Source organism: Talpa europaea (assembly GCF_964194135.1).
Source record: "Talpa europaea genome assembly, chromosome: 3".
NCBI lineage: Eukaryota > Metazoa > Chordata > Mammalia > Eulipotyphla > Talpidae > Talpa > Talpa europaea.
Genome location: NC_140069.1, coordinates 147,378,453 through 147,393,398, shown reverse-complemented (window position 1 = coordinate 147,393,398; position 14,946 = coordinate 147,378,453). Strand labels below are relative to the sequence as shown.

At 43.5% G+C, this 14,946-nt stretch overlaps 1 protein-coding gene across 5 annotated transcripts in view; it reads left to right on the top strand.

Annotated features, from left to right (window-relative positions):
• Positions 1–14,946, top strand: part of EZH2 (enhancer of zeste 2 polycomb repressive complex 2 subunit) — a gene marked incomplete at both ends in the record, with an annotated part of 55,155 nt that overhangs the window by 24,911 nt on the left and 15,298 nt on the right. For all 5 annotated transcript variants that reach the window (XM_084229341.1, XM_084229345.1, XM_084229343.1 and 2 more), the window contains one exon: positions 8,834–8,950. In XM_084229341.1, the coding sequence (XP_084085467.1) occupies positions 8,834–8,950 (117 nt within the window). The remainder of the gene's footprint in view (positions 1–8,833; positions 8,951–14,946) is intronic.

Sequence of the window (14,946 nt, the reverse complement as noted above, 5' to 3'; positions counted from 1 at the left end):
CTGGGAAGGACTTTAGTAGTCTAATACTGCTTTTCAGCCGAGAGTATTCCCCTATTTATTTTTTCTTCACTGAGCATTTCCAGCTAAATATCAATTTCTTTTATATGCTTTAAAAGTTGGGTGTTCAAAGTAGGTCAGCAGCAGAAGGATAAGTAAGTCAGCCTGTCTGGCTGAGGTTTTCCTGGGAGCAGGTGTAAGGTGTCCACTACCCCAGGTCTAAGGCTGCCCATGTTTGGAAATGCTGTCTTAACATTGCTTCAATTAAGTACTTATTTTTCTAAGTTGATCCTTTAGAAGTGCTGTCTGCAGTTTGAGTCCTCTGCAGCTCTGTTTCTCACTGGCGTCTTGTGCTTCTTCCCTCCTGGATGTTCCTGGCCGGGCTGCAGCTTGGAGTGAGTGCAGAGGGTCTGAGGGTGCCCTAACCTCTATGGGCCACACTGGCTTCTTCCATTACATATGGAGTGTTTTTAAGTCACTTTTAGGAGCTAGTTTTTTGTTATTGTGGTTATAGAGCATGGGTGACGTCTGGTGCAGTTTAATACAGAAGATGTGTCTTTTTTCCTTTAAAACCACCTCTGACTTGAAGACAGATATGTTTTACATTTGTTTCCTTTGCTCTCCAGTTAATCATTTAAGGAGCATTAAGCTTAACAATGTGGGAAGGTACACACAGGCCAGAGGCTGCACACTTGGTCACCATCATAAGTGACTTCATCAGAAGATTGTCACTAGGTGACTTTCGTCACTTTGTCTTCTCAGTCGTTATCTGGAAGCTGTTTTCTGTAAGTCTTCACATTGGTGCACAGGCTTTGGTGAGTGGGGTTTTCCAGTTTTAAAGAAGAAACGGATCCAGGAGCTACTCTTATTAGTGCATTTCTTCCTGTACATCCATCTGTTTCTTGCTGCAAACTTCAAGCGCCTTCCCGGGCACCGGCCCTTCATGTTGGGTCCTCACCTGTGCACCCAGCACCTGGGCAAGCGGTTAGTTGGCTTGGTAATTTATATCCTGCAGCTGCATTTGGAGATGCCCAGGAGAATATAATCTTGTAAGCATTCTCTATCTTGCTGCTAATGAGAAGCATTAGATTTTTAAAATATGTATTTAAATGTGGGGCTACTTCAGAATGTTGACCTACAAGGAGCACCAGGAAGACGCCAGTGCCTTCCAGTTCAGAAGGAATTCAGGCACTTTGCCCTTCCTGGTAACATATGAAAGGATTGTTAGTTTGCCCCCTGTGATTTGTTACTTGCAAATGAAGTGTTTTTATTTTGTTATTTTTTTGAGGTCGGGGAGAGGCATCTGTCAAAGTAACACAGAATGTTTAGAGCGCTCTGATGATCACTTAACTTCCAGGGCAGTGACACACGTCGATCCCTGTGTAACCAGCGTGAATCTGGCCCAGTAGGTCTAGATTCTCGTGAGCCTTTGGGCAGGCGGCAGAAGTGGGGTTATTTTTCCCACGTCTTAGAAATAAATGGATGACCCTTTTAAGTGTCTGCTCTGACTCCTAGTCCGAATGTCTCCATCCTTTCTTGGTGCCTCCAGGAAACGGTTTCTTAGCTGCTCTTGCTGCTCTTTGCCTCTTTCAACCATTTGTTGGTGTTTTTATGGAGCGGTGACTGCCTGTCCTTCCTGCCTGTTCAGCCTTTCATGTCACTGCAGCTTTTTCTTCCTCGCTGCCTGTCTCTATGCAGAAATGAAAGATGGAACATTTCTTAAAGGAGGGATTCCTTTTCTTTTGGAAGGAAACTAATGTAAGCATTTTTTTGTTTTTCCAAAAGGTGATTTTAAAAAAAGTCAGCTGTGATTGCATTTCTGTGTCGCCATATATTAAAGCTATAGCACATAACTTGTGAGGTTTGAGTACACGTTTCAAAATTTTCAAATGTTTATTTTGTGCAACTGATAAACCAACAGTTTCTCTTAATTTGCTGTTTTTTCCCTAGAATATTGTGTGTGTTTGGATAATTATTGTTAAATTGACTGTTACACAGATCAAGTTTCTTTCCAAATTGCAGAAACAAATTTTGACAGCTATTTCAAAAACTGAGAGACAGCTATTTCAAAACTGAAAGAAATGATTGTCCAGCCCGTAGTGTTAAACATTGTTTTTTGTTTTGAAGTAATAAGAACATTTCATTAGACCTAAAACTTCTGTCACAAGTCCCCTTGATAATGTGGGTTGACTTAAATTTACTGCTTAGGGATTCTGTTTATCTTCCTTTACTAGGTTTTGTAGGAGAGTATTACTTCAGTTCCAATTTCAAAGGGTTGGACAGATTTTGTGGGCTGCCTTTGCAGCTGAATGATTCAGTTTTATACTAGCTAATGTCATCTGGATCAGTGAAACTCTTATTTTATTTGTCTCTCCAGTTAAAAGGTCATTGCAAAATGATTATTGTAGAAATTCAAGTAAGAGAAATATATAAAGCAGTAGGCGAACCCCCTGTGGCTTTGAGTCTTTGGGATTTCTTTTCTTCTTAAGTATGATCGCATGTTAATAATATGTTTTAAGACATTACTGGCCAGATAAAACAGACTTGCCGCTCAGGGCTGTCACTTCCCCACCTCAGCCCCGGTCTCCAGTCTCTTTAATAATATGTGATGTTTGAGGCTACGATAGACCATCATTAATTGCCTTAAATGATGACCATTAAGGTTATTATTTTTGCAATTAGTATTTCTATTCTTTATGTATATCTTTGCATCTTTGGAGTAATTTTGTTGGATAAGTTCCAGAAATAGAAGTAGCTCAAGAGGATATGCGTATTTAATATTTTAGTAGGTATTACAAATTGCCCCATCAAAGGTTTTACATTTACACTTTTGTCAACTTGTTTGTGGAAATGTCTGCTCATCTCTGTTTTTTCAACTCAGTATATTATCAAGTTTCAGTCTTCAGTGTGATAGGTAAATAATAATTACAGTTTGCTTGTTTGCTTTCTTTAATTTTCAGTGAGGTTTAAGAGCTGGTTATTGTTCTTTGATGAATTGGTTATTTTGGTCTTGGTTCTTTTTAAACTAGGTTGGACTTTTTTTTTTTTTTTAAGATTTATTTATTTATACAAGCACTGGGTACAGTCAGAAGTGCGGGTGGGCGAGAGAATTCACCAGAGCGGGGAACAGAACAGGCAGACTGACGAAATACACTGCTGAGGGGAGCAGCGGGCGCAGCAGGAGAGGTCTGCGCGCCCTGTGGGACCCTTGCCGGCGGCTGGGGATTGAACCGGCGCTGCAGATGCTGTGGGCAGCTTGGCAGCCCAGCGCTCAACCTCTGCGCCAGCAGGGGAGGCCCTAGGTTGGACTTTTTCTTATGTGTTATTTTATTATTTTTTTTTGTGGGACCCTTGCTGGCGGCCAGGGAACGCACCGGGATATGAACCAGTGCTGCAGAGGCCGTGGGCAGCCTCGCAGCCCAGCGCTCAACCGCTGCACCACCAGGGGAGGCCCCTCTTAGGATTTTTAAAGACTTTATAATTTTTTTAATCTGTTTTAAAGATTTTTTCCACCTTTTGATGTTATTTCTGGTATTTTGGTTATATGGAAGTTTCAGATGTTTATGTAGTCAAATTAGAACTTCTTTGCTTTCTGTGTTTGTTAAAGGCTTAGAAAGTCTTTCTCTACTTTAGGATTAAAAATTGTCTGTTCATCTTTCCTTTTAGTTGTTTTCATTTTTACTTCATAGTATTCAGTCTGTCAGGGACCCTTTGGTGTAAAGAACGAGTAGGGGATTTGGGTTTTAATTTTTTCTACTTTCCTTGTTTTTCAACACCCCTCACTAGATAATTAGTGCAGCTCTGAGCGCCCCCGAGTCTGTTTGGCAGATCCATGCAGTCGGCCCACCTGCAGGGGGCGCCCGCCCGGGCAGGCCAGCTGCTCCTCAGGACGCCCAGGCCTCCGCTGCCCAGACCCACTAGCCTGTTCACACCGCAGGGCTGACACATGCGTGGCTCCCTCCGTTCTGCGTCTTAGTCTTCCGTTTCTTTTTTTGGTTTTTTAAATGACAGAAATGGTCTTATTTTTCCACGTAACTGGGATTGTTGTTTTTAACCAGGTACTTGCGTTTGCGCGTGACGAAGGAACACTGCTCAGGTTACTTGCTTCATGTTTTCTGTAGTTTTTATGTTTACCAGTTTATGTCCTGCAACTACGTGTTTCGGATCTGCAGTATTTTAACACAACTGGAGTTTCAAATGAAACTGCAGATTTTGAGGGGGGTGATTTGCCCTAAACGTCCTCTGCAGACTCAGAGTGCATTAGGTTTTAATAGGATTAAGTGAGTTTGTGTATTTCTTGATCCCTTTTATCTAGAGCCTGACCTCTGAAGGTAGAATGCAGGGAGGAGCTTTAAAGGTCTAACCTTTCTGAAATTATATCACAAATGCTCTGTGTTCCATGCTAAATGCCCACATGCGTGTGCACACACACCACACACATACACACGCACACAATTTTTTTCCCCTGAGAAGACATATAACCATTGACACTTAGAAGACAACATCTTTCTTTTATAAGCGAACTTGGAAGCAATAACCTTACATTGCAGGGTTGAGAGGGTTTGCCCCCTAATCCGAATGGCTTGTAACATAAATATTTAACAACAAAAATTGAAATAACTGAAAGTCTGGCATGAGCCACTCTCTCTTTTTCAGTCCTTAGCTCCAACACCCTGGATAAGCTGCTTTGATCATGTCTGTGTCAGGATCTTAACTTTTCCCCATTTTTCAGTCTGACTCTTCTATTTGAATGAAACGCTTCCCCCCGCTTAACTACCCTTCTCCTGTTTGCCTTCCAAACCCGGTTATGAGTTCTCGAATGTGATCAAGTTTTTCTTATCCACACTTGATATTTCTCTTATTCCAGTTTTTCCTTCAGGACCTGAAATTAAATTACATATGCTCCCATTTCATCAGAAAGGCTAGCTAATTTAAAACTTGGGTGTTATCTTTTCTCCACTTACGCAGGCAGTTTGGGAGTTGACCCTGGTGGGTCTCTAGAGTTGGGCGGCAGCCAGGGCTTCCTCCTGACTCCTGGGCTGATGTTCTACCGACACTGGGGTGTGAGATACAGTGTGTTACTGTTTTTACTTGGAAAAAGAATGTTAGACAATATCAGCAGTTCATTGTGTCTCTGGCATGGTTAAATGGACCAACCAGTATCCAAGAATATTTTTAACTTGGCCTGTGTCTCCTTGTTGTATGGAATTGAACTTTAGCCCCCTGATGTTGAAGATTATTCAGGGACTGAGCAGCTATGGCTGTTGTCCTTTGGGGTGTTCTGCTGTAAGAGGGGGAGTCATACCTACCTCATAGGGTAGTTGTGAATTTTAAAGAAGTAAACTTTGGTAAAGTCTCTAGCACAGTGCTTGGCACATAGTAGGGTGTGTTAATTTCTTTCCCTTCCCTGCAGGCCATTCACCTGCTCTTCCCTCTACGATTTTCCATAACACAGTTTTTACTTGGAACCAGCCTTCTGCCAAGAGTCTCAGTTGGGTTGTGTACTCCTTCAGCACTATTTTTGGCTTGACTTCCCTCTCCAGCTCCCAGTGGTCCAGCCACACAGTCGCCTATTGTACCAGCTGGTTGATGTAAGTCTATCCATCCTCAGAGGAACCTGGTTTCTTACCAGTAGGCTGTGTTTCTCTGAAAATGTAGCATCCTTGATAACTCATAGAATTTTTTTCTTTCCTTACCTTTGGTGGTGAATCCTAACTAGCAACTTCTTTGCATGATCCTCAAATTGGAACTAGGGTTAGAGAGTGTAACTCGGTACAGGTCTCCTAGGGAGTCCCTGAGTCTAGGCCATGCAGCTGATCAGGTAAAATGCTGTGGAGACACCTGAGGTCAAAATCCTTTTCAGTACTCCGAGTGGTTTGAAAGTTGGTTATGTAAACTGTCAAGGATGATACATTTTCAAAGAAAAAAAAATTACTGGTAAGTAACTGGGATTTTTGAGTACTTTTTTTCTCCTGTAAGTCATAAATAAGAATTCCCACACTTGTTTTCACCTACAAATGCCTTTGCATTTGAATATTATTTCATAAGTGAAAGGAATGTGGTTGATAGTTAAGGTTAATAGGTAAAAGAATGGGATCGATTTCTAGGGATACTTTGAAAGACAATGGTGTTGGGTGTAGGCCTTCTGCTTTCTAAAAAGGTGCACTCAGCTTTCAAGAGAGATGGAGGTTGCGTTCTTCATCAGGGGACATCCGATGTGGCCTGTGATGTCAGAAACATTTTTTGAGTGCCTACTCGTTTGCTTTGAGACACTGTGCTGAGTGTGTTGACAGAGGTAGAGCCCCCCTCCGCCTCACTGCTGTGGCCCTCCAAAGAGAGCTAATTTCCACCCATCAGTGGCCCTGTGTAACTCAGTTGAGAGAGCCGGGTCATGGGATTATGGTGAGGCTGGGATTGGAGGCGGCCTTGGTGCCACAGGCTTTTCTGGCTTGGTTTCTGTGCTTCTGCAAGGCCTTCTGTTCCCAGGAAGAACTAGCTGACCTTGCTCAGTAGACTCGGAGCACTTCCGCATCTCTTGATGGAACAGGTGTCTAGTGGTTGATGGAATGTTCAGCTGCTTGACCTTCGTGTGACTTTGGATTGGGGTATTAAAACAGGCCAATGAGCAGGCTTGGAGGGGCAGCCTGCTCCCTACCTCCAAAACTTCAGAGGGGCCAGCACATAGATTTAGGACCCCCACCCCAGTACAAGACAAAACCCCAAACTCCAGTTGTTTTACTAAAATGCAATTTATCTTTTACTTGAAATCACCGGGCAATGTGTAATCCTTTGTTCAGTATTGATGACGGTTCCTTGTCCCGAAGTTACCAATTCAGTAGAGGAAAGAAGACTTGGGAAGAAGAGGATGACACGGGGGGAGTGCTGAGAACCCCACGCCTCCTGCGTTGGCATGCTCACTGGGCTTTTACCCACAAGCCTCTCAGGGCAAGCACTTCAGCACCCTGATTAAGCTCCTGGTGTTGGAGTCGGTCTTGGGTCTTCATCCTGGGTGGGTGATTCACCCCACTGCCTCTAGGCAGGTTAATATTCTGAACCTCAGTCTCCTCATGTGTGAAGGCCAAGGTGAGGACTATAAAACACTTAGCACAGTGCCTGCAACATAGTATGTGCTCAATAAATGTTCACTGCTGTTATTGTCGCATTGTTGAATGGATGGTTGAAGAACTGAATCAGGGGCCAAAGAGTGAAGCAGGGAGGGGGTGCAGGCCCGGGAAGACTGGTTAAGAGGCCACAGCTTCCTAGTTGGTGGAGCCATGTGTTTTCTAGTGTTGTTATCTTTACCTTTGCCCTCTGCGAAAGCAGGTGAACGATTAGTCACTGTCACAGTTCCTCCTAAGTGCTCTGTCTTTACCCTCCAGTTCCACCAGGGAAGGAGCTGCTTCTGTGCCTCAGTGACTGACTGTTGTTGTCAGGTGGCCTCTGGCCTGGTGAAATGCAGGGCCAGGCATGGCCTTGATGCCAAAGATGTCCACTCTGATTTCACCAAATTGGTCCTGCTGTTTTTTAAGAACTCTTCAATAAAACTAAACATTTAGTAGTTATGTGTGTGTATGTATCTCATTTTTTGTTTCATTTTGCTGCCTCGATTGTGTTTCTTTTTGCTCTATATTCATTGATTTCTGGATTATGAATCTATGTCCAGGGTATTTTTGAGAAGGTGCTGGAGGCCTGATGATTAGGTAATGGTACTTGTCAAGAAAAGCTGGATTCCTAGACAATGCAAAGTGCACAGGTTTTACCGTATTTCATAGAATCAAAGATGCGAAGATTTTAACACTTGAACATTTGAAATTGGCATGCATCTCAGAATTCCTGTGATCAGAAATGATTGTGTTATAGTTTAATTGCCAGCAGGGTTCTCCTAGTGATACAAGAGATGATGATATATATGCCTTGACATTGACGTCTCATAGATTGCATGAAATACGGTTTTCAAGAGAATGCGTGCACTCGGCATTCCAGAAAGATGGTTTTATGACTAAGGTACCACTCTGTGGGGCAGAACAGGGACTCCAGAGGCAGACTTTGTGGGTTTAAACTCTAGCCCTGTCTAATGGCTGGCTCTGGCCAGCTGCTCATGCTTTCTCTCTCATAGTTTCTTACCTGTAAAATGGACACTAAGAGTAGTACCCATCTTACAGTGTCGTAACGAGGACAAAATATGATAATGTGTTTAAAGTAGTGCCTAGATGTGGAAAGTGCTTAGGGGTAGTTTTGCTATCATTATTAGAGATTATAATCTTAGAGAATTGATTTGAATCTGTTTTGTTGTGATTGAAACTCAGATCTGTTACTCTTAATATTTGTGTACCATGATATCAGCAAATGACACTTGAATTTTTTTAAAAGGAAAGATAGAGATAAGAAAGGTTAATCTAACAAGTGTTCACATTCTTATTAAGTGAGGTTGAAGTAGCATATTTGGTATATATTATTATTCCACATGATTGAGATGTGAAAGGCATTAATTATTGAAATAGGAAATGCATAGTAAAAGCACGGAGCAGTTAATCTGGGATGAACTTTTAAATACTGTTTTTAATTGTTTTGATACCGGTAAGTATGGGAAGTTGAAGGTTTTGAAAATGTGCAAATTTGGAAGCTTTATTTTCTCCTTCAGTAAAAAGGAGAGAGGGAAAAAAAAAAAGAGGAGAGAGGGAAGAGAGTCCTTGCTGCAATGAACTTTGCAGTCTTAGGTGAATTTCCTCTTCAAGATGATTAGAGCAGGCAGCGCCCCTCTTTTTATATAACATGATAACTGTGACGTAAGGGGTCCTTTTATTCTTATGAGTCACTTTTATTTTGTCTTTTCTAGTGTTCGGTGACCAGTGATTTGGATTTTCCAACACAAGTCATCCCATTAAAGACTCTGAATGCGGTTGCTTCAGTCCCTATAATGTATTCTTGGTCTCCCCTGCAGCAGAATTTTATGGTAAGTAAATAATGTATCTTCTGCTTATTTGGTAATAATTTGCTTAAAAAAGCATAGGTAATTATCTTGTCAAGGTGAATCAAGATACACTGTAAGTTAAAAAAGCTATCAAGGACCTCCCCGGTGGTGCAGCGGGTTGAGCGCAGCGCTGTGAAGCTGTCCACAGCCTCTGCAGCGTGGGTTTGATTCCTGGCCGGCCAGGGAGATACCCACATGGCGCGGCAGACCTCTCCCGCCTCGCCCATTGATCCCCTCAGCATTGTCTTCGGTCGGTCTGCCTGTTCTGCTCCCCACTCTGTCTCTGGTGAATCTTCTCATCCTCCCCTGCCTTTACCTCAGTTCTTGTATAAAAATAAATAAATCTTTAAAAAAAAAGAAAATTAATAAAAGCTCTCAAAATGTTAACAATGGGCTAACTGGTCAATACACAGCAGTACGTCTGCATTTCATGTCACCGACAGATTCTTGGAAATTACTCCTTGAAGCATATAATGAAGCCCAATTTGACCTTCAATAATCGATGCAAGCAAGAGTTGGGTTCCTGTGGCATGTTTCTGGTCACAGGAGCATAACCAGGGGCGTAAATGGAGACCCACATACGTGTCATGTTCAGCACTAACTTGTATTTCTGCGTTCATTTTCCATCATGCTCGTTCTGGTTCAGGGGCCGGATGACCAGAGCCGGTCCCAGCAGCTCAGGGTGCGAGGAGGGGCCCACCCTGCACGGGATGCCCGCCGGCGCGGGTGGACAGGCAGGCTCCACGCGCACGGAGGCCCTGAATAGCTTTCTTCGTTCTCCCACTAGTGTTTGAACAAAATGATGTCATCTGTAGAGATTTAACCCTTTGCATGGTTGCTTTTCTCATGTTGTCTTTCTAATTGAGATATCTTCAATCGCAAGTGTTAAGCAAAAACCAACCTTAGGATTAAAAATAAATGTAAAAGAGTTCTTGTTATAAATCTTAAAGTATCCTGTCATCTCAGTCTGGCTTTGAGGCTTTGTTAATTGAGAGCTTTTTGCTTACAGTGGTTTCAGGCAGCATGTTGTTAAATGATAAAACGAAGCCCGCACTCTTGTCTGCGGACAGCACCAGCCCAGTAGCTTCTGTCATGAGATGCTGTCAGTATTCAGTGCCTCTTCACAGAGGTTGGGTGGCGGAGGATGCGGTAAGATACACATACCATGAGCTATACCACCCCAGCCGTTTTGGAGGACACCACTCGGGGCAGTGAACTGTCATTGCCATCGGCTCCAGAGCGCCTTCCTCTAGAGAGCTGAACCTCTGTGCCCCCCGAACAACTCGCTCTTCACCCTCCCTGGCCCCTAGCAAACATGGTTATATTTTCTGTCTTTTTTTATATTCTAAATAGCTCATGTAAGTGGGAGCTTGTGGCATTTGTCTTTTTGTCACTGGTGTATTTCATTTAGCGGAACGTTCTCAAGGTGTGCGTTGTGGCCGGGTAACATGCCTGCGTGAGCGCAGCCAGCTGCTCATCCGTTTATTCCGGCAGTGGACACCTGGGCACTTTCCCCTTTCAGCTGCTGTGAATAATGCTGCTATGAACATGAATTTACAAGGGTTTCCTCTGGACCCTGTGTTCAGTACTTTTGAGTATTATCCAGAGGTAGAATCGCAGATCATATAATTACTGTATTTTTAGTTTTTGAGGCCACAGCAGCTGTGCTGTTGACGCTGTCCCCCGTAGAGTGCACAGCCTCCTCCCAGTGCTGGTGGTTTTCTGGGTTCCTGTCCTAAGGGTAGCCGTCCTCACAGGTGAGAGGTGTAGCTAGTGATTTTGATTGGCACTTCCCTAATAATTAGTGATGTCAAGCGCTTTTCACCTTTACAGGCCATTCGAGTGTTGCCTTTGGAGAAGTATCTGTCTGAGTCGTTTGTCCAGTTTTGAGACAAGCTTGGTTTCTTGTTGTTGACTTTTAGAAATTCTCGGTATCTATGTATATTAACCTCTTACCAGGTAAATGTTTCACAACAAAATTTCTTCCAGTATGTGGGTTGATTTTTCACTGATGATTTTCTTGATGCACAAAATGTTAAAACAAATTGATACAATCCAGTTTGTCTTGTTGTTCCTTTTCTATGTCTGGTGCACCTCTAAGAGAGCAAAGCCAGACCAGTGGCATGAGGCTTGTATTGCATGCTTTCTTGTGAGAGTTTGGCTTCAGAGCTTACACTTAGCTCCTTCATTTTGAGTTAATCTTTATAAATGTCTAAGTGAAGGTCCAGCTTTATTTTCTTCACTGTGAATGTCCAGCTTTTCAAGCACCCGTTGTTTATGGTGCTGCCTGCTCATGGCGCCTCTGTCACAGGTCACCTGGCTGTCTGCGGAGGCCTCTCGTGGACCCTTGGTTCCATCCCACTGCAGTTCTGGCTACTATAGCTTTGCCGTTAGTTTCCAGAGCAGGAAGTGTGAGTCCCTCCCACTTTGTTCTTTCAAAATTGGTTTGACTTTGGGTCCCTTGGGATTCCATGTGCATTTTCGGATAGGTTTTTCTGTTTCTGCCTGAAGCAGCAGTGGGGTTTTGGGTAGGGAGGGTCTTGGGTAGTGCTCATGTGGTGCCAGCCAGCACGGTAGGTCTCCGGGGCAGGAGTGTGAGATGTGCTTCCACCCCCAGGTTGTCTTTGTTTTTTGTAGTTTTCATTGTACAAGTGTTTCACCTGGTTTGTAAGTCTAATTCCTAAGTATTTTATTTTATTTTTTAAAAAGATTTATTTATTTATGCATATAAGAGCTGGGGTACATGCCAGAGATGCGGGGGGGGGGGGTGTGTGTGTGAGAGGATTCACCAGAGAGACAGTGGGGAACAGAACAGGCAGACTGAAATACACTGCTGAGGGGAGCAGCGGGAAGACAGGAGAGGTTTGCTCGCCATGTGGGACCCTCACTGGCCGGCCGGGATCGAATCCGCGCTGCAGAGGCTGCGGATACCTTCGTAGTGCGGCGCTCAACCTCCTGTGCCACCAGGGAGGCCTGTATTTTATTCTTTTTGATGCTACTGTAAATAGCGTTACTTTCGTAATTTCCTTTTCATTTTTTTTTAAAAGATTATTTATGCATACAAGAGCTGGGGCACAGGCCAGAGATGCAAGCGGTGAGGGGATTCACCAGAGACAGAGTGGGGAGCAGAACAGGCAGACTGACTGAAATACACTGCTGAGGGGAGCAGTGGGCGAGTCAGGAGAGGTCTGCTTCGCCATGTGGATTTTTTGCTCTGGCTGGCCGGGCATTGAACTTGTGCTGCAGAGGCTGCGGATTGCTTCATAGTGTGGTGCTTAACGCCTTGCGCTGCCAGGGAGGCCCCGTAATTTCCTTTTCAGATTGTTCGTTGTGTGCAGAAATGCAGTTGGCTTTTGTGTGTGCACTTTGCATCCTGCCACTTTGCGCGTTCATTTAGGAGTTTGGCAGTATTTCTGCAGTCTTTAGGGGTTTTGACACCACAGGTCGTATTGTCCAGTGTGATAGTTTCTTTCTGTCCTATTGGATGCTTTTTGCTTCCCTTTCTTACCTAGTTGCTCTGGCTAGAGCTCCTAGGCCTAGGTTGAATGGAAGTGGTGAATGAGAGAGATTACTCTTGCCTTGTTCATAGCAGGAAAGCTGTCAATCTTCCTATTGAACTTGATGTTCACTGTTGAATGTTTCATTTTATTCCTAGTCCATTCAGTGTTTTTGTCAAGAAAGGGTATTGGATTTTGTCACATGATTTTCCTGCATCAACTGAGATAATCATGTGGGTGTTTTTCCCTTTGTCCTGACTGTGCTGTGTGTTTACTCTTCTGATCAGTTTTCACATGTCGAACCGTCCCTGCTTTTCCAGAATGATTTCCATTTGGTCATGGTGTATAATTCAGTTTAATATGCTTCCAATTTCTGTTCCCAAGTATTTTATGTGATTTTTACATCATCGTCTATAAGGGATATTGGTTTGTAGTTTTCTTTTTGTCTTTGGCTTCAGAATATTGCTGTCTTCATAGAATGAGTCAGGAAATGTTTCCTCTTCAGTGTTCTAGAAAAGCTTGGGAAAGAGTCCTACAAATTCTTCTTTAAATTTCTTACAGATTTCACCAATGAAATGTAAGGTTACAGGGGTTTAACAGGAAGATTGATTCAATCTCCTAACTACTTGCAGGTCTGTTCGTATTTTGTTGTGATTCAGTCTTGGTAGATTTAGTGTTTCTAGAAATTTGTACATTAGATCTGGGTTATCCAATTTGGGGTGTATACAAATTTTCACAGTACTCTCTTAAAATCCCTTTTTATTTCTGTTAGATTGGTATTAATAGCCTCATTTGTCGTTTCTTATTCTACTAATTTTACTCTTTCTCAGCATATCTGGCTAAATAAAGGTTTGCCAATTTTGTTGGTCTTTTTAAAGAATCAAATTTGGTTTCACTGAGTTTTCTCTGTTTCATTGATCTCTGTTCTAATTTTTATTTCCTTCCTTTGCTTGCTCTGGGTTTCAGATATGCTTACTTGTGTTGTTATATAAAAAACACTTGGCTTTATTACTTTCCTGATACATAAAATAGGGAGGCTAACATAAATGTGGGAGAAGGTCCTTGGTGAGACTACTTTAGAGAATTGTTTCTAGATTCGAACAAAAAACATGTGTCTGATGTCTTCAGTAACTTTTACAGTTTTATAGTAGAAGGGTAACAGTGGCAAACTTAAGAGCCTCTTCCACAGTTGTACACCCTTCAAAAACATTTAGTTTGAGAATCATATTGTAAGAACTTAAGGCAGGTTTCATGTTTTCAAACAACCCGAAGGAAGATAGTGTCTAAGTCGTCGGCAGGTATTATGTGGGAATAGCTGGGGTTCGGGTTTGCCCTTCACCTGCTGAGAAGACGGCATGGCAGGCCAGGCTGACTGTGCTACCCGCAGGGTGTGTTTGGGGAAGTGAACGTTCTGTGGATACAGTTTGGAGCACAAAGTTGCCAGTTAGTTGGCAACTTAAGTTGGTTGGTTGTCACTTATTTTTTAAATTTTTTTAAAAAGATTTATTATGTATACAAGAGCTGGGGTTCAAGCCAAAGGGTGTGGGGAGGGGGTGAGAGGATTTACCAGAGACAGCGTGGGGAGCAGAACAGACAGATCCACTGAAATACACTGTGAGGGGAGCAGCGGGGAGACAGGAGAGGTCTGCTGTGCCATGTGGGTAGCTCCCTGCCGGGGGATCGAACTCACGCTGCAGTGGTTGCGAATGGCTTCATAGGTTGTGTCTTAACCCCTTGTGCCACCAGGGAGGCCCAGTTGTCAGTTATTTTGGCTTGCATCCGAAGAACCTGGCTCTCCTGGTATAAACAGGTTAGAGTGAGATGAGATGAAGTGAGGATTCTCCAGTGGGCTGCGAGTTTGGGTCTGAGTAGGCCAGCACAGTGAGATCTCAGCCTTCACCCTGTGCCCCTCACGCACCTTCCCTCGAAGTTGCTCTTTTCCTGGCTCTCTGAGGTGCTGCTGATCCCTATGAACACTGCCTCTGCCCTGGATTTGTTTTCTAGGGATTTGAAATTTTTCTTTTCTTCCTATTTCCTGGCTGTTCCTGGTTGATAGTCCCTTGCGTGTCGTGGCCTTTTCTGGAGTATTCTACCCGATGGATGCTCCCAGGCCAAGGCATCTCATACTTTAAACAGTTGTGGTGTTCTCCCAGCCAGACGTAGCCAGTCCATTTTGTTTTCCAGAATTCTCTCTCACAATGTCTACGTTTAAACCAGTCACCTGTTCACAGGCATCTTAGAGCTGCACCGGTCTCACTTGAGATTAGTCTCCAGACATGCACCTCAGGACCCTCCAGTCCTTGTCTTGTAGTCAGCGCCTCTCACTTCCTGAAGGCGCCTCTGCTGAGCGGCCGCTTCTGTCCGCTTGTCTCCAGGGCTTCATCTCTGGCCTTTTCTTTAGGCCACTCGCCTGCTGCTGCGCTTCTTGTTCCTTTGTCTTCAGACCTTGCTGTAGGCTGCTGGGCATTGGCTCCACATGCA